Source organism: Triturus cristatus, chromosome 10 (genome assembly GCF_964204655.1).
Source record: "Triturus cristatus chromosome 10, aTriCri1.1, whole genome shotgun sequence".
Taxonomy (NCBI): domain Eukaryota; kingdom Metazoa; phylum Chordata; class Amphibia; order Caudata; family Salamandridae; genus Triturus; species Triturus cristatus.
Window position 1 is genome coordinate 359,032,405 of NC_140593.1, and position 23,185 is coordinate 359,055,589.

Genomic DNA, 23,185 nt, shown 5'->3' on the forward strand with positions numbered 1-23,185 from the left:
GAAGGCTCAGAAGGACTGCTGTGCAACTAACCCACTCTGTTTCCCTGCAGGCTGAGTTAAGGACTGGACTTGAATCTTGAACCCAGGACCACCATAGTGCCTCCAAGGGTCAATTGTCTGGCGTCCTGACCAGAGCCTCAGGGGCAGAACAGGCTCCAACACCATTGTACACTCTGCACCAGGACTCTGCTAGCTGTGAGTCCTTCCCTCCCACGTGGTGCCACCCAAATCTTGGATCATTGGAAGTGGGCTGAAGGTTCTCTGCCAGCCCAGCTTTGGTCCTAGAAAAACCGATACAGCGGCTGCATCCTCTACCTCGATGAAAGACTTCACATTCCAGCCTCACAGCTTCCCAGAACCCTCGCTGTGCAACACACCTTTATACCAGGACCTTGCATTGCCTTGGCTGTGTGACACAACCTCGATGCAGGATCTTACAATGCACCGCAACTATGATTTAAGGTACTCATGTTCAGCAGACTTAACTTGGTCCCTCTATCCAGCTCATGCTCCACCATGGTCGGCATGAATTTGTAACTTTGTCCCGTACCGCGGCCAGATAACCACAGTTGCCGCTTTGCGCTTTTAGGCACTATTTTCAATTAAATCTTTACAATGGCATATTTGCGGTTATACTAACTGTAGTTTTGCTATTTTGAGTGTCAAATATTTTAATAAATCTTACTCTATTTTTCTAAACTGGTGTGGGATTTTTCTTGTTTTGTGTTTCTACTTATATCACTGTTTGAAGTAATGCATATACACAATACATATTTCTTCCAAGTTAAGGCTGGCTGCTTTGTGTCAAGAAAACAGAGGGATAAACACAAGTTAATTTGGGGTTTGTTTGTGTTTCACCCTGACAGATATTGTGGTTTCAACTGGAGTAGGGTTTCACCTCCCCCCACCCAAGCAGTAACTCAGTGTCCAACATACAAACACCACTGTGCTGTAGGAGAAGCAGAATCCTGAGGCTCAAGTAGGATCCTTTAAGATTCCTTTTCAAAACTGTACACTTGATTTATACGGTAAGAAAAGCCCAGGCAAATATTATCAGCATACCAGCAGCTGTACTGACGGGCTCGGTGCATTTGCTCATTGGGACAGTTTTTGGCAGGGGCCAAACCCTCCATTACCGGGGGAGAAGGCTGCAAAATCATGTACCTCTCACAGACTTAGGGTGGAGACATGGGGAATCTACAAAAGTCTGCTGCCTCATGACATTCTGTTTAGCAGTAAAGGCTCTAGAACGGGGAATATGCCCCAGCTCCATTTGTCATGAACCCTCCCCAAAATTCACTTCTAGAGACGCCGCTGCTGTTTAGACTAATTAGATCAATGAGTCTACATTTAATGATCAGCACAACCGACGAGGTGAAGAATTTACACTTCTAATGTGATACCTGAATCCACCTGGCGGTAAGTGATGAGCTTCACACGGGCAAGATATACAAAAGTAAAGTTTCCAATTTTAATTAAGCTTTCTGTGAATAATTAAGGAAACTGGATGTGCAGGGAGGTGACTGACATTTATAATTACCAGCTCATGAGTACAGTTTATACACGGGCTCTGGCTTGATGCTCTGAGTATTTCAAAAAGGCAATGGTCTTTTTCCTAGAACTTCAATGCAAGTAAACGGTTAGCGTTCCAATGTTGTTGCGGAAACCAATTTGAATAATAACTGTCAATCTATGATACCAGAAGTGGTTTCTGTGACAGGAACTAGAGTTTTGAAGTGAGGTTTAAAATGCTTTGGTAGATGCTACTGGTTATGACATTTAAATGTCCCAAAGCAACAAAATGAAATAAAGTTCATGTTTGGAAGCTGCTGATTAGCTGCTTCGTCACATTAACTGTATAATTCAACTAATTACAGTACATTAGTTATAATTACAATAAATGGCATTGACATGGTTAATTGAAGTAACCTAATTACTAGTGACCATGAAATGGTTAGCGTTTCCAATGAGGCCATCTATTTCTTGTACAGAGAGGAAGAAACAGTCTTCACTGCTATCTTTTCATACAGATGAGTAATCCATGTTTTATTTGAAATAACTCGAATTCAGCATAGCTCACATAAATGTCCACTAAATTCACAAACAAGAATCTGCCAAGGCATCTATTAATTGGTTTATCTGTTTTGTGCATAGCATTAACTATAATGGTCTCATAAGCATAATGCAGCCATACTTTAATTATGGCTGAGGTCATTACCTCAGCAGCAGCTGTGCTAGCATGGCAACTCCAATTACCAAGACTGCTTTAATTAGAAAAAGTACAGTCTGTGCACATTCAGCCAAACTGACGATAAAAGGAGAAAAGCATTTGTCCAGTAATATAAAAGTTTCTGCCACCATTGGAAATCTAATAAAAATATTTTCATTGTTCAAGTAAAGGAAAAAAGCCACTGTTTTTCAGAATGCTGAGAGAAAAGAAGGAAATATAAACATTAGGAATCTTGGAACGCTTTAAAATATATCTATTGAGTCCCACAATTCATTCTCGAATATATACAGAAGGAAACAAATTAAGGGACCCTCTTTAGAAGTTTGCCATGGATGTTCTGCATTACTGCAGCAATTATTTCTGCACATGCCTACGAGAGAATAAATCTACTTGTTTAGAAATCCAAACTGTATTACAAATGCACAGATTATAAATCCACTTTCTATTTTGGACCCCTTCAATGTAGCCTTTGTTATAGACTCAGGGATTCTGACCATGATCAGCCACTGTGTGATTTGTATTAATGGTATGCCCTTTATGTGCAATGCCGCCCTACTTTTGCATGCTAACTGTGTGAGTATATGATGTTTGTTCTGTCAACATGCATGAACATAGAATGGTTCGGAAGAATACTTTTACTATCCACTTATCAGAAACATCTATGTAACCGAGCAAGTCATGCAGAAAGCTGTCACTTTGCAGCAGAGTACTTTTATATTGTTTGGCACCGAATGCTTCCTGCCATTAACCTTCGCCTTTTAACTTTAAGTACTCTTTTTATATAAGACCTTACTTGCTTTTGGTTTACCTCTATTGAAGATGGGAAGATTAAGGGATGTTAAGAACTATTTTCTTGTGGCTTAATATTTCCCCATTCCAGATTTTGCTCCCTTTTTAGCAATTTCGTTTCTGTGGCACCTTGGACTCCTTATCTGTGAATCCTATTTCGGGTCTAGTTTTCTCATTTGGTTATAATTGTTTCACCTAAACTAGTTTGAATGTTATGTGTTCTTTATTTCTTATCAAGTTGTCCTAATGGTTGGTTTGTAATGCATTGTGCATACATTCGCTTTCTCTGAGGTTTTGTCTATAAATTGTAGTGTTGCACTGGTGATGTAATGGGTGCGACATGGAACGGACCACCAGTGCGGGATGTCAGAGGGGCATTACTGTTAAGCCCCCTCTACTGTGATTTCAAGTGTGCCCGTCCAGTTCCCCACGTGACTGGGATAAAAAAGATAAGCGGAGGTGACGTCAGTGACGACACAAGCCGGACCTCGGTTATCACCACTACGGGGGTCTGCGTCTTATTTAACTGCGACACGGGATCCCCGACTCCAGAAGCCCGCGGATCCCAGCATTAATTATCTGGTGCTGCTGCGCACGGGGAACACAACATTGGCGATGAGGGTGTGTGTGTGATGATCACCACCTTGCTTGCTTTGTGGTGGCCACGAGTGCGATCCACATGCACTCAGTGCTCGAGACACGGAGTGCACCCGGGGCATAGAAATCAGTGATCAGCCCAGAAGTCCGTAATCAGCACAGCCCTGATACACATCTCCGAGGCAGCATTGGTGCATCACGGGGCACAGTACCCTCAGCGTGGCCTAGCCTTGGGTGTTGCATTAGGGCAGGAGAGTGGCAGGACTCCTAGCCATCAGGGGGGTCTCACATTTTCTGCCAGGCTCACCAACAAGCAGATGAATCCAATAACACGTTCCATGCACACCTGAAGAAGTTAGCAAGCACGTGCCGATTCCATGATGAAGCAGAAGACATAAGGGGTCAAATCATACAAGGATGCGCTTCTGCCAAATTCAGTGAAAGAATACTAGAGTAGTCCGGAATACCGCTGGCCGACAGCCTAACCCTAGAGCGGACCAAAGAACGGTCACAGGCCAGGGCAGCACAGGTGGATGCGGCTCTACAGACCCCAATAAAAGTGGAATCGGTCAATGCGGTTGTGACCCAAACAAGTCAGGCAGGAAGGAGTACGTAAACAGTCGGAGATGTGGGTACTGAGGAGGAAACCCTCATGGGTCGACTGAATGTCCACCGCATGGAAAGAGGTGCACGGGATGCGGGAAGATTAACCACTTTGAGAGGGTGTGCCGATCTCAGAAGATCCGAGCGCCCAGGCCCACTATCAACCTCATCTCCGAAACACAAGGCGGAAACAGTGATATGAATGATGATGAAGGAGAAGAACACATTGTTCACACAGCATACATGATAGGCACAGCCACTCTGACATCACGTCATCTCCCACAATGTCAGGTGCGAGTCGGTGATCAAGACATCATGGATGTCGTAGACATGGGGGTGACTAGCAATATTATGTCGGCGGAAGCATACGAGGCGCTGAAGCAAACACCATCTCTGAGGCCCACAGCTATCAATGTCTTCACGTATGGGCAAGATAAGCCACTGGCAATGAGGGGAAAATTCAAGACGACCATCTCGTATGGCTCTCACTCCATAAACTCACAAATATACGTTGCGGAAGATGTGCATGGCATGCTGCTAGGATATCGGGCAGCGGAAGACCTAGGTGTCATGACCTATGCCTTCCGAATCCACCAGGAGACAGTTCAGAACATCCTAGCTGAGTTTCCAGCAGTCTTTGAGAGGATTAGACAACTAAAAGGGAAAGAAATACATCTGCATATAGATCCCATAGTACAGCCCGTGGCTTTACGCCACTGACGCATCGCCTTCCATCTAAGGCCGCTGGTCAAGAAGGAACTGGCAAAGTTGGAATCGGCCGGAATCATCGAAAAGGTGACCGGGCCCACACCGTGGTGTCACCTATTGTCATCACACGCAAGCCGAAACAGCCTGGAGAGGTGCGGATCTGTGTAGATATGAGACTGCTCAAAGCTGCCATTAAGAAGAAAAGACATCACTCCCACTATAGACTATCTGATAGAGGAACTGGGCGGAGCGTGCTGATTCTCAAAATTAGACCTCTGGTCTGGGTACCATCAGTTAGTGCTGGATGAAGAATCGAGGTACATTGCCACTTTTTCCACCCATGTGGGCCTGAGAAGATACACCTGTCTGAGTTTGAGTGTCAAGCGCGGCCGAATAGTTTCAGAATGTAATCCACGAACTGCTGATGGACCTTCCGGGAGTGTTGAACGTCAGTGATGACATTCTTATATATGCCAAAACCATTGCGGAGCAAAACACCAGGCTGACTCAGGTGCTGCAGCAAATCCAAGAATCTGGCCTAACCCTTCATCGCAACAAGTGCAAGTTCCTTAAACAGCAGCTACAGTTCTTTGGGTACGTCTACTCGGCCTCGGTTGTCACCCCGGATCCTGACAAGGTACGAGACATAAAAATGGCACCTGCTCCCACCCATGTCACCGAAGTCAGGAGCTTCCTCGGCATGGTTAACTATTGTGACCGGTTTATCTGAGATCTCACTACCCTCACTCAGCCACTCAGGGAGCTAACCAAGGGGTCTATCCCCTGGACTTGGGGTCCAGAACAGCACACGTCATTCCAGGCAATCAAAGATGCCCTGTGCTCCAGCACGACATTGGCCTTCTTTGAACCACACAAACTGACGCTGGCTGCCGTCGATGCTGGTCCTCAAGGACTGGGAGCGGTCCTGCTACAGCGGAGCCTGGCCGAGGAAGATTGGGCCCCTGTGGCATTCGCAAGTCACTCAACAGACATGGAGCAGAGATATTCCCAAATTGAAAAGGAGGCAATAGCTATTGATTGGGGATGTTGCCACTTCCACCAATATGTATATGGCCATCCGTTTGTCGTAGCAATGGACCAAAAGCCTCTTCTTCCCCGGTTCGCTGGTACAGCCTCCAAACCGCCTCCTCGAATTGAAAAATTGATGCTCCAATTGCAGGAGTACAATTGTCAAGTGGAATACCATCCCGGGCTTTGAATCCGGCAGACTACATCTTGTGTCACCCCAGGGCAGCTACCCCCAGGAGGAGGCTGATGCTGAGGACACCGTGGAATATGTTCGATGTGTAACTGCAAGGTCCTGCCCCATCCCGTTGTCTATGGAGGTGCTAGGGGAGGAGACGTGCTGGGATTAATGCATCCAGCGAGTCATCTGAATCATGAAGCATGGTAAGTGGCAGACTGGCAAGAATGAATTGAAGATGCTCACCCCAGAAGTAAAAAGGGTCGCAAACAGGTCCGGTGCTTCAGAAGATTCCCCAGTGGCGCCTCCTGAGAGTGTGCCCGGGCGTCTTGGAGGCACCTGGTATAACCTGATAAGAAACCCTGAGCCATCCTGTAGACTGAAGGACAATTTCATGTAAAACTGTTCTATTTCATATGTGATATGTATATGTGTGCAATTTTATGCATTTGCCACCTTGGGACTGTTGGAACGTGGTAGTTGTTGATGTGGTTATTCAGAGTGACTTGCATGTTAGTGTAATCTGTTTTGGGGAGGAATTTAGTGTTACACCGGTGATGTAACGGGTGCGGCATGGAACAGACCACCAGTGCGGCATGTCAGAGTGGCGTTACTGTTAAGCCCCCTCTACTGTGATTGAATGTTCCCATCCAGTTCCTCACCTGACGGGTATAATAAAGATGAGCAAAGGCAGAGGTGATTTCAGTGACTACACACGCTGGAGCTCCGTTATCACCACTATGGGGTCCATGTCTTATTTAACTGGGACACGGGATCCCCGGCTCCAGATGCCCGCAGATCCCGGCATTAATTATCTGGCACTGCTGCGCACGGGGAACACAACATAAATCATGCCGGCTCCTGAAAATGAGCAAAGATAACGATTCAAAAAATCTGTTTATCTCTGTGTACTGGACTACCGGTGTTGTGTAATATTTGGTAACATTAGAGAAAGTCATATAATTTATAGCGTGAGCTCGGTTTGGTATCTCAATCCCACTAAATCGTGTAGCCCTGCTCACAGCCCGAGCAGAGATCGACTGCTTCTGTCTGATTTTGCAGGGGCTGAGTTAATTCTCCAAAGACATCCGAAGAGCAGGGGATACATGATCCCAAGGGGATACCAGATATTACACAACACCGGTGACTAGCAGGCCAATATTTGTCACACCTAATTCAATAGGATGGTGTTGAATAACAAACATCAACTTTTCTTTTATATGCCTATGGCTAAATCACTCAAAAACAAATAATAGACCTTCAAGAAGCTAAAACACACATTTATACCAACAGTCAAGCTTGCTTGGTAGATAAACTGTAGAACACAATGATTTTCTCAGCAGCGTTTGGAATATGAAGCAGCCTACCTTTGCATTTGAGGGATGGCAAGAGGGGGCCCTGTGAATAAGGAAAGGATTTGGCCCCTGGCTGAACTTAGCAAAGACGTTGAGAGTGCTCTCCTCTTCTGGCATGGTATTTTGGCATTCACATACATGCCCAATTCTCTCCAACAATGAAAAATGATACACATAAACCCACTAAGATACACCAGTGATGTCTGTGTACCTTTCTGCAAGCAGTTCTGTCTGTGTTCTTAACATAAACACACAAATTCACACAACCAAAGATGTAGGAAGGAAGGAAATGCAGACCAGAACATTCAGCTTTTAAAAGTTGGTGCAAGAAAATACCAATTTATAGTAAGAGCCCCAAGATAACATAGGAAAACCCTAGGATATCCAATCAGGGACAAAGACGGTATGCCACCCGTTTATGAATTCACTGTGCCTTGCAGACTTCAACATTTCAGTCAAACTGGGTTTATTAAATTTTCAAGTTTAGAGATACACACAAGAAAACCAATAAAAACATAGGCAAGTCTTGTCATCACATACTTTTCATAGCATTAAGATCCAGTAGGGCCTTCAGGCACTGCAATATATTGAGAAACAAAATATGAACCAGAACAAGCATGCCTACATTATCTTTCTCAAAATAAAGTACGGAGTGGGTGATTTCAGGCTGCATACCTCATATTCCAGGACTTTCCCTCTCCTTTAGCTCTTTTTAGCCCCGACATGCCTAGGCTAGTTTTTCCATTAGAGCACATACGCATCAAATATCTTTAAGAAATATACTTTTGCATTCACAGGTTCAATGTGGAAACATATTAATAGCTCTACCATAGGATTTATGGAGAAATATACATAATGAGTAGGAGTAGCTTTAATCCCGTTAAGGATTCATTAGCATTTCTAGAAACAGAACAGTGTTTTTTAAGTTTAATTACTTTTGGAGAGTTGATTTCACCCATCAAAGAAAGAGCCCGCCATATCTTTTATTCTGCGATACTGATGTTTAGTGCCTTTGGGGAACCCAACTCCAAAACAAACCCAAACTGGTCTAACATCCCTTCACCCAGGAGATAGTTTTGACTAAATACCTAATTTCTGAAGTCTTATTGACACATTTCTTTGTAACAGAGGCATAGCATAAATGTCAAAGTAAAATGCTTTTGTCTTTAGCCTTCTAATAGGACTTATGCAAATTATAAACTATTCAAGCAGTTGTGTTGTCCCTGTACATTGCAAATATTTATCATTTTATTAAATTTCCTCTGAAGCATATATATAATCTATTGGTCAGTAAAGATTAATACAAAATATCACTTTTTGGCTACTCTACTTACAGACTGAAGATAAGGTATCAGAGTATATGTTTGAAATCTATTGTATATCGCTTGCATCCTATGTTTAATAATCTCAGCATGTACTAATTTAGACATACAGCAGTCAGCTGAATACAAGTCTGATTTAAAACCCTATGAAAACGGATTCTTCTTTGTGCTCCTTTTACTACTGTAATGGGACATACACTACTATTGAAATTGTGACATTATAGAACAACTTTGTGAATATAACTTGTGTATTTTAGCAGTCATGGATTTGTGGTTTATAGCTCCAACCTGACATTTGAAAATATTTCAAAAATGATCACAGCTCACTTCAGCATTCATTAACTCATTAAGCATGTCTGATTATTTCTCCCAACAATGTAAAACTGTTCTATACTTGACTTCTCAACACTCAAAGCCACCACACAATCTCACCCTTAACTCATTTTGGATGTTTGGTCTTTGAATTTCTCATCAAGCTATCCCAAACTAGGTTAAAGGGACATAATGTAAAATACGTTTGGGACTGGATGACCGTTCTCCCAAACATTAGAATAATTATGGAAGTGGTGCGCCATTCACAATGCCCACTATTAACAAAGTAAAGTCCGCTTCTACCTATTCTGAAAATGTGGTGACATACAACCATAAAATAGAGAATAGACTTTAATAAGAGAAATAATCATAACATTCTAAGCTTTGAGGAAGGTGTCCAAAGAACAATTACCATATAGGTGGGTGAATAATAAAAACAGCATTGGCGGACTTCACTTTATGAGCTTGGCATATTTTTATGCATCCCTGATTTAAGATAATTATAGGAGGCAGTCGTTCTAGTGAAACACTATCCTGCCAGTATTTAAGTAGCATGATTTTTGTTATTTAGGTATTAAAACACTAGCTGCAATATGCTTAGTTTGTGTTAGTGGGCCAATCATGTTGATATATTCTGTAGGTGCTGCTGTGTGGAGTCACACACAGCCACAATATCTGCATATAATGAAATTGGATCCAAAACATATGTCAATATTTGTTCTAAGCAGTGAAAAACAGGGACCCAAAATTCAGTGAAGTTTCCTGCCCTATTAAAATGAAGAATGAAAATCCCAAACCCACCCAGGGATTACTAAAAGCGTCCACACCGAAGAGTATGCTGTACTGCTATGCATGATCAATAGTATTGGGTTAACACTTATGATTAATCAAATGAATTATCACTCAAAATGTTCTTCAAAATCTTTTTCTGACAACGTGTCACAACATTCTCCTCCTACAGGGTCTTAAGCCCTTCTCTTGTGGAAACCGTTCACTAAATAGATCCAAGGCAATAGGTTATTCACTTAAATCAAAGTCATGATTCTGTATGAGGTAAACTGGCAAGTAATGTCAAACTACCTTATTTTTTTTTTCTAAATAGTGTAACGAATTTTCATCAAGGTATTCATCTAAAAAAATGTTTTTTTTAATTGATTTTTTTCCACTTGCAAAAAAATTCAGTAATACATGTCATGGCATTTCTTCACATACTAAATTGCACATTAAATAACGTGAATAGAGAAAAGAGGAAGAGATAAAAACAAACCTGCAAGTTAAAACCATTCAATTCATACAGTATATACAAGGACAAAACAGTTCATATCATTCCATCCATTGTTAATTTGCATAAGAAAGAAAGTGCCAGTGCAGTAAATAGAATAATCTGGTATGAAATTCACTAATTCCATGATTAACATAATCAGCAGGCAGGCATTGCAGGTTTAGAACAGAGTTACGTTGTCCCTACCTGTCTGTGCCTGCTGATCCCTTACTACCATTCCTCCTGAAGATTCTATAAAGACTGCCTATACCGAGTTCACTGTGGTCAACTATTATTGATTCACCAATCCAGCGATAGGTGCCCAGATTCTCTGCCCCAACTCTTTTCCTTCGCTCTCTAAATAGCAAGCATCCTTGCCTGCCAGCTTGAGAAAGTTGGGGGGTCACTGCTTACCCATTGGGAGGTGATACTCCAGCAGGCAATGGCCACTGCAATGAACAAAAACCCTATCTCTGATCTAGTCCCCTTATTTGTCTCTGTGTTATTCAATAATCACAGGATTGAAAGTGCAGGTTTAATTGACACAGAGACCCCTAAAACTATAAGTAAGAAGACCTCGATATCCTTCAAGACATCCATTCTAGGGCAAGAGAAAATCATGTGTATAGTATCAGCTGCCTGTAAGCCACATCTGTTGCATTTCCCTCCCCTTGTTCCCCCCCATTTCGCTGTCTTTGCCGGGGTCAAAAACAGACAAAGTGTTGCCTCATAAGACTCCCAGTTAGCTGAATCTGATTTGCCAGTTCCAATGAGACCTCAATATTAATAGCTGCTGCTCCAAGCCTATTCTCCCATTATGCGTTCTGAGCTTCAATATCATCTGGGGAAGCTTGAAGCAGATTATGATAAATCTTCCCAGTCCGGGGCTTCCTCCATATAATCTCCACCATAGGGATCTTTTCTAAATTCAGAGACGGCCTGTTCACATTAGCCCCAAAAAAACTTTGTATCTGCAAATACTTTTTAAAAAACTCTTTCCCACCCCAAAGTCATCCTGTAGATTCGTCAACGATAAGGATTGAACTTTCCAATAAAAATTACCCAGAAGATTAATTCCATTTCTCCTCCATCTAAAGATGACCTGTTCCTGGAAAATCGGAGGGAGGGTGGTGCAAAGAGTTGGATATACACATTCAAATTTGGGATCTTCAGTTTCCGCCGCACCAGTCTCCATACCTTATAGCCAGCTTTTAATATTTTAAATTTGGTCTTTTTATAATAGCTGGGTTCCAATATCCTGACCAGACAGCCCTTGACTTTGTTCCCCAACCCTAGTTCATATATGGTCGGTATGGCCTCCACCGGAATTTCAGCCTTGTCCCCTACTAACAGAATACCAATATGCTGTAAAATAGATGGCCAGTAGTAAAGGAGAAAATTGGGCATAGCCCATCCCCCGCTCTGTCTTGGAAGGGTCATCCATTTAGCCGCCCTCTCCTTGGTTTGCGATACCCCCATTACAATCTATAACATATCTTCTCTATCCGTGCTAAACAAGATGAGGAAAATTCTAGAGGGATAATTCAAAAAATATATACAAATGTGGGGAGGACCGGCATTTAATCACATTACTTTGCCCATATAGAGAAAGGTGCAGGTGTTCTACCCTCTCCAATGTTTTATTACAATGTTCTATTATTGGGCCAATATTCAGCTCAGGAATTTTGTCTACCAGAGCTGAAATTTTGAGCCCCAAATAAGTTGCTTCTTGAACACCCTACGGGGCGAATATTCCCTGAACAGAGAATCTGAGTTTTATCCATATTCAGTTTATAACCTGAAAGGGTGCCACACTGTTCAGCTAAAGCCTTCACCTCTATAAGTGCAGGAGCGACATCAGTAGTGAGTATCGCGATGTCATCCGTGTATGCCAATGCTCTAAAATCGACATCACTGACCCTCACTGGCTTGATGTTAAGATTCAGCTCTAGTTTTTTAAGAAAAGGGTCAATATAATATCAATGGGATTGAGTCCCACCCTGAAATGTGGATTACAGCCTTCGGTGAAAGGTACAATGCCTTGACAGCCTGAATGAATTCCCCACATGTCCCCTTCCATTGCAGGACAGACCACAGAAACCGCCAGGAAACCCAGCCAAATGCTTTCTCGGCATCCAACAGGGCAACCCCCCAGTGGTGAATCCGTGACCTGAGCCCAGTCAAGAAGGGCTATAACATGGCGTACATGATCTGTCCTATCGGGGATGAACCCATGTTGAAGGATTGAGACTAAAGGAGTGATGACCTTACCCAGCATGGTTGCAAGTACTTTTGAGTATATCTTATCACAATTTATAAGTGATATAGGCCTATATGATGATGGAATTAACTCCGGCTTCCCTTTTTTTAAATTTTTTTTTAACATGACTGTAGTTGTCCTCTGTCATGAATAGGGGATATATCCCTTTTAGGCAAACTGAAATAGTTGAGTTATATCTTGCCGCAAAGGCTGCAGGAATGCCCTATAGAACTCCAGGGGAATGCCATCAGGACCAGTGGCTTTGCCCTGGGCTAGAGAGATTATGAGAAAAAGGGGGCTGGGCTTTCGACTAGCACTCAGAAATTTCTTTGCAGGTAGCGGCAAGATGGCGGTGGTGTAGTTGCGGCCTCTGGTAGGTCTCCCATCTGACTCGTCCCGTAATCACGTTTTGCATCCCTCCCGCCGTATAGCATGCCACAGAAGACAGCCAGTGCCTGTATGGAGTGAGCAGACCGCAGAGGGAAAATCTTTGGCTGGCTTTCGGCTCGGGCAGCTCAAGTCTGCCGTTTTTGGAGCAGTTTTGTCTATCGGTTGGTCTCCCTCTCGAGTGAGACTGTTGATGCTGGAAAAGGGGCATTTCTGTCCGGCATCCCGACAATGTCTCCAGCCAAGGCTGCTAAAGTTGATCAAAATCACTCAGCGGCTGCTCCAGTTGTAAAGGACCTCCCTATGAAGACAGACTCGGGCATCAGCACCTGAACTGGAAGGAACTTAGCATGGCTTTTTCAAGCAACCCCCATGTACTACTGTGAGGGAAACAGGGAAACTGCCTATCAAAAAGACATCTTTAGCATCTGATGCCCCTTCCCCCATAATCCTGGCAAATGTAGTTTTACAGGACTTGGATAATGGATCTGGCAATCTACACTTGATGAATGGCACGCTCTACAAAAACAAATTTGCAGCTGACCCCCACGGATACAAAGGTGAGCCAGCCTTTAAACCTTGAAGCTGCAGTGGGACAGGGGGCAATACAGACTCCAGTTGGGTCTGGGGTGGGAGGGGGAGTATGCCTACAGCAGAAAAAGGATCATCTATCCTCAGCAGGGGGATCCAACATGTGCCAGGCGCCTGGTCCCATTAACATGGTGGATGTGGAGGGGTCAGGTGTAAAACCTGCTACCAGCAGGGAGCATAGGATTGAAGGAGGAGATAAGTTCTGTTCCCTCTCAGACATTTTGGATTGGCCTGATTCAGAGGGCCAGGGCCATGCGTCAGACTCTAGTGACTCAGATGGGGGGGCAAGATAAGGCTTTGACTAATACTGCCACAGTCATGATAGAAGCAGTAAAATAAATGAAATAAATGCTGGTGGGCTTCTCTGGGATTACTCCATCTCCCTAGCTCTAGAAGGGAATACATCAGTACCAGATAATACTTTATAAACAACCTAGCCTGCCTCTCTGGAATCTATATACCACTGCATCATGGCCCATAGTGAAGAAACACCTATTGAAAACCAGAGAGTCCAGACAGCCTGTAGGAAAATGCAGGGAACCATTCGAAAGATTGCAAAGACTTGCTCTGAGTTTTTGGAAAGAATGAATGAGGTGGAGAGAAGAGTGAATACCCTGGAAAACTAAGCTTCATCTCATAGAGAAATGACAGTGTCATTGGAAAACCAAATGTCAGACACTCGATGGAAACTTGAGGTTTTCAAAAATAAAATGAGACGGAATAACTTAGGGTCTTGGGAAGGGACGGAGGGGGGTAACATTTTAAAATTCATGGTCAATCACCTTAAGGGGGCTCTCCCTGAGTTAGGAAACTGGGATTGGGCTCAAGAGGTGCAGCGCGAAAACACAGGTTTCCATTTAAGCAGTAAAGGTCCTCATCGACAGCTGGGAGCAAACCCCGGGCTATTTTAATTTATATAGGGAATTTCCTTTTGCATCAGGCAATTTACAATCTATCCCGTCCAGATCGACAGTGATCTTTCATACTTGGTTTTGGCAGGCCCGATTATTGTCATTCCACAGTGGAAAGGCACTGGCAAATTCACCAGCTGATCCAAACCTTTCAAAATAAAGGGGCCCAGAAATTCAAGCTAAAGAGTTTTTGCAATCTCTTGACTAAACTCCATTTATGCAGGGGGGATTAATAATAATTGTGGTGCAGCTCTTTTTTCCCTCTCTCTTTTTCTCTAGCTGTAAAATTCCCCCCCCCCCCTTTCTTCTCTTTTCTTTCTTTTTGAGAGCCAACGGTAGAATTGCAGACGGAGCGGGAATGCGGGAGGGCTACCACTTCATTACCAGACCTGGAAGGTCTAGTCGCTTGTGAAGGGTGGTATGGGCAGGGGAGGGGGTGGAGTCAGGGTGTAGGTTGGGGGAGGAAAGGAGGAGGAGGGCTAAGTACTTGTGTGCTGATTTTCTTTGTTGTATGTGTCATGGCACTTTAATGTATTTAAGGAGGAATGAAATGATTTCTATGTTTGTTCATAATCAAGTATACCATATGGAAAGTTTTGACATTAAGAATATCAAATACAAGGATGATGTGTAAAATTCGTATTGGATCATTAAATATCTGTGGCCTCAATGACAGGAAAAAAAGGGGTATGTTGGCTAAGAATCTTCGATTAATGCAGATCGATCTAGTATACCTTCAGGAGGCCCACATACCCTGGAACAAACGATGGTGGATGAGGGATCGAGGCTTTGATTTGATAGCCTATACTCGGCAAGGGACAACAACTAGAGGGGTGGTGATTTTAGCAAAACATGGCCTGGGTACTTATAAACGAGTCAAAGAAAATAAGCTGGGACGCTGGGTCATTGCAGAAAATAACTTCGCAGTAAATAACACCTCTATTTCAATTTGTTCTGTTTACGGATCCAACTTAGATGATCCTGATATAATAAATCACCTAAGTGTAGAATTGGTCTTATGGCCACACCTTTTGATACTTAATATTCACCTAGATAGCAATTTCAATATGAATGCTGATTTGCCATATCAGCAAAGGAAAGTCAGAGTTTTCAAAGCCCTTTAAGGATTGGTGAGGGAACTAGGGCTGGATGATATTTGGTGTAAGCATAGAGCAGTTGATTTAGGGTTTACCTTTTATTTGGCCCCTCATAACGAATTCGTCCGATTGGACACTTTTTTCATTTCTAGCCAATTGGCTGAAATAGTCAAAATTGAGAGCTTTCTGAGGATTATCTCAGACCACAATCCTCTAGTAACTGAAATCCCATTGAGTGGCGTTACGAGAACTCGAAGGCCCTGGAGCTTTGAAAGGAGAATTTTGCACGATCAACGATATTGTGAGCATATGGCCAAGTGGATTGTGGAATTCTTTGACATCAATAGAAACACATCCTCTGAAGTCACTGTCTGGGATGCTTTCAAAGCAGGAGGCCGAGGCGAGACCTTGAGCTTTTCCATATCCCGACAGAAAGCATTAAAGGAGGAAATTCGAAAATGGGTCGAACAATTAAGGACAGCTGAGTTTGAACTCATGAGAAAAGTGAGAGGGGGGGGGTAGAATATAGAAGATTGCCAACAGTTAATCGCAATCACCAAATCTAAAATCCATCAATATTTTGGAGCGGAGGTGGAAGCCAAATACTTGCAACATAGGTCTGAGCTATATGAACTTGGAGAAAATGCTGAACGGGTCTTGGCAAAACGGCTGCAACAGCGGGAAGTGACTAATCAAATTTGTAAAATTAAAGATCATTTAGATCAGGTTCAGGATACCCTGGCAGGAGTACTGAATGCATTTAAAGACTACTATAAACAGCTTTATACTAAGGGAGAGGCCTCGCCAGCGGCACAAACTTCTGAAGTGTTTTTTGAAGATTTAGAGACGATTGAGGTCACAAAGGACCAATATGAAATTCTTGCAGCCCCAATAACATGGGAAGAATTCATCAAGGTATTCAATTGACATTTTATGAATCAATGGTTTCCCATGCATGTTAAGACAGTAAAACTTAGGTTCATTTTACATTAAGCTTTAGAACATATGTTGCTTTCCTTCAACTACAAAAGGCAATGGCATTCATAATAATCTGTGAGCATTTTCTGATATTATCATGTATGTGGGATCACAACCCCTTGCACATCCATCACTATTTGGATAGACATTGTAAAAATATTTAAGACAACATAGCATTGTGGTGCTTTGCAGGCAACACTACAATGACTCCCGATAGCCTGTTGTAGGCCTGAAATAAAAACCTCCCCGCTATAAAGCTGTCAAACATGTTATTAATTCAATTAGTCAAACCAAGTTAAACATGACAAAATGACATATTCCATAGAAATATAGAAAAACTATCATATCAGGTCCTCCTAACTGGTAACTCCTTGCAATTATTCACAATAGAAGTCTATAGGCCTACACAAAACTATGAAAAATGGAGTAAAACACATTGATGGCTCACACATTATGGTCATTACTTGCTGAGTTGATGCAACGTCTGCATGTCTTAGAACACACAAAGGAAAACACTGAAAAAACATTTATATAGATTTGTATTTGAAAGATCATCATCAAGGATCCAAACATACCTTCTCCAAAACAAAGTGCACAATAATATAGCATAGTTGCAAGTGTTGTTTTTTTGTAAACCTGTAAGTGGTATCAAAATATCGGATCCCTCAATATATTAACCATATGGAAAAGTATTTTTGGAAATCACTACAGTGCATAAATATATCCTTACCATTGATGCTAAAGATTTAGCTGCACATGCTTAAACTGTTTTGAAGATCTTATTCATAGATTTCAGCATCTATAACCAGAAATGTGGTTACACCGGTGTATATGAGTTCAGGTAAAGTATTTTAAAGGCAGAAAGAGTTTACTAGAAAAGTTTCTTTATAGTTAAATTTCAACCAGTCAAGAAGATTCATTATTTATTTTTACGCCTAATTGTGACTAATAATTACCTTTTTGAATTGAAATATGATCAGGTGTAATGAAAACATATTCTACCAACTATTTGTACTTTCTATCTGGTGACTTCTACTACTATGTTTAGATAGTGTCTCTATATTCTCTATAAAATAATTATTCACTGGATATGGTGTTTTTATTTATAAAGTATATTATTTATTGAAAGTACATCCTCCTAACCTTAATTGACTAGTAAAAGAAATAGGCACAAGCAGTTAATATACAATTCTGGCTAGAGTAAGAAGTGTACAGAAATGTACAGATAACACTGAACCATCATCAAAACGTACCCCAATCAACGCAACTCAATTCAATAACAGTATTCTGCCCAGCACACAAAATCACCAATAGTGTCTTGCGTCCTTATAATCGATTATGAGCTCAGGTAAGTGGTGTTCTAGGTATCACAGCACATTGTATCCACTATGAGTGGTCATCATAGGTCTTCTGTGTGAAACAGTAATTTAAGGTCACCAGATGACTTCATATCAACAGGGACACAATTTATCGACCCTTGGATTTTCTTTAGCAATCTCTTTCACACTGAGAGTTGCAGTATTCATTTATGTTGACTAAATCTACTGGAATAACACACCTGAAAATAATGATTTGGCAAAAGAAGGCGTAGTACTGGAACATGGTGAATGGGGTGACATCAAGCCAGCTGGTAACATTAGAGTAATTTCGCAACAAATCTATAATTAAATGATTAAAATCTTTAGAAACAGAAAGGGGCCAGCAGGGTCACCAAAGGCCTGAAGAAATTTTTCTTCCCAGATAAAACAGAGTGGGTAAGGCCTTCTAATGCAGAAAAGCCAATTTAGGATTTCTCACCATCATTATATGGTAAGTACATCATTTTAATAAGGAAACTCATTGGTAACAAGAATGTGGCAATAGTAGTGCAAAGGTCAACACAATCATACACCTTGGAGCATATTTAAGGAAAATGAAAGTAGGTTTTATGAGAACAAACAAAGGAACACAATAAACAGACTAGGCATCAACTGAGTACTACTAAGTTAAATAAATAGTTACTTCTATATTAATTTACTGTTTTATTTCTATATGACCCTTGGAATCTTTGACCAATAGTTGCTACATTTCATAAAACATGTGAGATGCACAATTGTGTGAAGATTTATGTGATGATCTGCAAGATGGATTTGGACAGGAAACACTTTTTGTAATATTAATCTTTGTAAGAGGACTTTACTTTAGATTTCCTAAAAGCCATTCTCTTTACTTTTCGCCATATTTCACAGTTCACTACAGTAAAATATGTCTAACTGCATTAATCAAGTGGTAATATTATAAAAAAATATCAACAATAGTTTGAGGAAATTTATTGGAACATAGACTAATTTGGGACATAAAAGAAACACCCCTGATGATCATGACCGCGCAAGTCCATGAAGTTAGTTATTAAGTACATCCTGGCATAGGCTCTAGTCATAGGCAAGTATCTGTTGAAGACATGAGTAGCAGAAAAGCAGCAGATAAACTTTTTATGAGGCACTATACTAGATGTGTAGGCCGACTGAGGACCATTATAGACTAGGGGGCTGATTACAATATCAGTGGGAAAGCCTCCGACCACTGGTCAGAGCCTTTCCGACCCACATCGTCATTTTTAATTCGGACTGCCTGATTACAATACAAGGAGTTGAAACCGGCTGGTCATTACAGCTGAATTCTGACGGCTCCTTGAGCCAGTCAGAAGCCAGCTCATAATCCATATGGATGGCGTTTTACGCCGTCCGGATTACAATGCAGGGTTTCTGACAGGCTTTCCATGCCGTGCCTTCCGACATGGGAAGCCTGTCAGAAAGCATTTTTGAGGTCTCCGGTTGATACCTACACCTTGTGGCAGGCATCTTGAGGTGCCTGCCATGGGGTGCAGGGATTAACACAATCTCAGTCTCATGGAAACAGTCCAGCCCGAACTGCCAAGCCAGGTCTTCCCTGAACCTGAAACAAGCATCCTGGGACCGGTTTCTGGGTAATACCCTTCATCAACCAGGCTAGCTTGAGTCCAATGGCAAAGTGAGCAAGGGACCCACGTCTGGGCATACTCTGCCAACGTAGGGTGAACAAAGGAAACACAAGGAGATGATGGGCGGAGCGATGAAACTTTTGACACCACCAGTCACAGATCTGGGTTGAATCCATCATAATTCTTTAGCTCACTTCGCCACCTCAGGTCAGACCCAGCTATATGCAAATCAGTCTTGACTGGTGCCTCATGCCTCATTTCCGTCTGCCTCGATAAGCGGTTCCGTGTACCTCGATAAATTGGCAATTTATCGAGGTAGACGGAACCGCTTATCGAGGCAGACGGAAACTGCTTATTAAGGCGGCCAAGTGATACAAAAAGTGCCCACAATCTGGGGTGATGACCCATTTGAAACCACTCTATCCTGATACATCAGTGCAACTAAACCGATGGTACCAATACAGTGCATAGGATTGGTATGACCTGAAAAAGTTGTGAATATAATTTCAAAAGAAAAAATTGAGGTCCATACTATATCATATATATAGAATTTTTATCATAAATAATCTGCTTGTTGAATTATATGGTGAGAAAAGATATCTCCTTTTCATGGAAAGATCTTCTTTGAATAGCGATACGGTCTATCTATTTATTATTCGAGTCAGATTAATCTACATATTGGTACCTGATGACATCCATACTACATCTAAGAAATATTAATTGGAAATTTGAAACTGCTCTACAAAAAGTGAAGCACTGAAGAAGTTCCGTTAATTATTTATACAGGAACGAAACACGTTGGCTGTCGTTGTGTACAACTATGAAATAAAAGTGAAAAAAAGAAAAGAAATACTTTGGGCTCTTGTGTCTCACATTTAGTGCACCTCCATTTTGAAAAGAATTGCTTGAATCTGTTCACAGAGGCACCATTAGGTGACGGGTGCTGGAGTTTTTGTGCATTAACGGCCTAACAAGGCGGCATTTGAAGAGTGAGGTGCCACCAATTGTGTCTGTCAAAGCTTTTTTGTTGTTTGCTGCCATAATGACGATAGAAACGATTTTGATTTGGCACTGGAGCCCCCAATTGCTATAACCCCCCACCCCCCAACGAGGGCCTTCCCCTCCCGACCTGGACTGTGTTTGGACAAAAACATGTAAACCCACTCCTGTGTAAGGGAGAGAGGCACCATGTCTCCAGAAAGTGGCAGATGTCATGAGAATGAATAAATTGACCTCATTCTATCTCTGATAGCAACTTGGTTACCCCTTCTACATTCCATGACGCAGTTTTGATCAGTGACTGCTTAACAAGGATTAGGTTAGGAGAAACTTCGGGATTCATAGCTCCATTACTAGATGTCTCGAAAATTATATTGCAGGTGTAAAGTAGGTGAGACCACCTCTCAAAACCCTGGGGCATGATTGCACTACCACAACCCCATTCTCCTTGGCAGTGGAACATGTTCCAAGAAGGGGCATACATTTTGATTCTCTAAATCTTCTACCAAAAGTCTTTGGTGAATGGGTGCAAATGATGTAGAATATTCAATGTGGGCTGAAGCATGTACACCTCTTCTAGAAGGAACAGGCACCCTGGTGAATGTGCTATATTGAGACATTTGCAGGGTCACTCAGCATATGCGAGTTGAACTTATACAAATGATGAAATTCTCATGTGTGGCTGCACTTGGCATTTATTTCTTGAATACCAAACTGCAACGGCCAAATTAGAATTGGCTGCTTTTTATGATCTGCAAAAAATAGGGCTCCTGGCATCATGTAAAATTCAGGTCTATTCTTGTATGTTGGGGCTGCGCAATTCAGGCTAAAATATGTTGATGATATGGTGTGGCAATAACATGGTCTCTGTGGTCTCCCAAACAAAGAAAAATAGTATGTCTCACTGGCAACCTAGAGAAGAACCAATTACTATCATTGCACGTGCCAGAGAGATATCTACCAAAAAACAATGTGCTCCACCATCTGAAAGGTTTTTCCAGTCCACAGTCTTTGTGAATTTTTATTAAAGTACTTGTCACACACCAAACATAAAAAGGTCTCTTTACCTTAGTCTTTCCTCCTCTTTTTTGCGTAGGCTAAAATCCCTCTGGACTACTTGAAGAACATGCTCAGCCTCATCTTCAGTCAAACCAGACAGATCAAGTTTCCTCCCCATGTCTCCAGGTCACCTGCAAGCAATACGAATGGTACATGATCAGATGCAATCCCTCCATGTTATGACATGTGCGAGTTTTTAAAGCCACAATGCAAGAATTGTTTTAAAAAAATGACAACATACAGTGGAAGTACTCATAGTATACTAGCAATTTGCTAATTTGTTAGGATTTGTGCGCTCACCTCATATTTAGTCTAATGACTTTAACATAGTGTAAGTGACTGGTAAACCTTAGAGAGAATCCACATTTTTAGGTCTGACCAGACAGCACAGCTATTGCCATATTTTATGTACTTAACAGGAAAAGAGCTACAGAAGCACTATTGGGAGAGGGGCTTTGACAACTTGTACATTCAAATTACCTTAAGTACAGCATTTAATTGGGTGAACGTTCTGTGCTTCCACATAGGGAGGGTGTTGCCTCTTATTGGCTGTTGAGGGGTTTCCCCATACCTAATAAGGTTATTTTGCTACAACGTAAGGATGAAATTACTTGAAAAGGGAACATTTTCATTATAAAATAATGCTATTCCTGAGGCAGTTTCTTTTCATGATGCGGCTTAAGCCAACAGCAGTATGTCCAACTGGAGGCTGCATTATTCTCCATGGAAGGAGTTCGCAAAACAGCAGCCCGCAGAAGCCACAAGGCACAATGACACACACCAGTCATGGCTAGTGAGGTATTTTTTAGAAATGGAGCTTGCAGTGTTGAGAACACACACATATCTCTACTGCCTACAATCAAGAATAGGGTTAATGTGATCATATATAGTTTTGCATGTGTGAGATAAGCTGTGCCACCTCTCCAGCAGACCTGCAGGACACGTCCTGTGAAAATATTGCATTTTGTGTTGTTGGTTCAACAAGAAATGTGTGGAGAAAAAAATGGAGGAATAGGGAGGTTCTGATAAGGAACAGAGACAACAGGAGGCTTGCCCACACCTTCCAGTATTCCACCCTGCCTAATAGTTACCGTTTCCAGCAGTGGGATCAGCAGGGTTTCAGGCCCTTCCTGGCTGTCAGGTACTCTGAAAGGTAGGCACTGGTTGTTCTAACATCCCTTTTATATACACAACAGCAGAGGATGTCAGGTTCCTCAGAGCATTGCTATTTCTCCCAAACTGCGCAGAAGATAGCCTGCACCTTGAGAATACAAACAGCACCAAGAGGTTAAAAATTGGTGAACTGTGCCCTAAACAGAGTTGAACAAAACCTTTCCATCTTCTCTTCTTACATCCTTATTTCCAATCTGTTCATATTTCATTCTTCATTTTTTGTGTGCACTATTTCCAGTACTAGGCTTTCATGTGACAACCTAATGTATTCTGGGTTCAATAGCTTTGGTTTGCTTCCACTGAACTCACTAATCCAATGAAAGTGATAGCCATGATTTGCAAAGCAAATTTCAAAGGGCCTTTTTAAAAGTTTGGTGTTACTGGAGTGGG

At 42.0% G+C, this 23,185-nt stretch overlaps 1 protein-coding gene across 2 annotated transcripts in view; it reads right to left on the minus strand.

Moving 5' to 3' along the window:
* Positions 1-23,185, minus strand: part of MYRIP (myosin VIIA and Rab interacting protein) — a 1,544,915-nt gene that overhangs the window by 1,329,746 nt on the left and 191,984 nt on the right. For both annotated transcript variants that reach the window (XM_085631574.1, XM_085631575.1), the window contains exon 2: positions 21,631-21,753. In XM_085631574.1, the coding sequence (XP_085487700.1) occupies positions 21,631-21,740 (110 nt within the window). In that variant the 5' untranslated portion in view covers positions 21,741-21,753. The remainder of the gene's footprint in view (positions 1-21,630; positions 21,754-23,185) is intronic.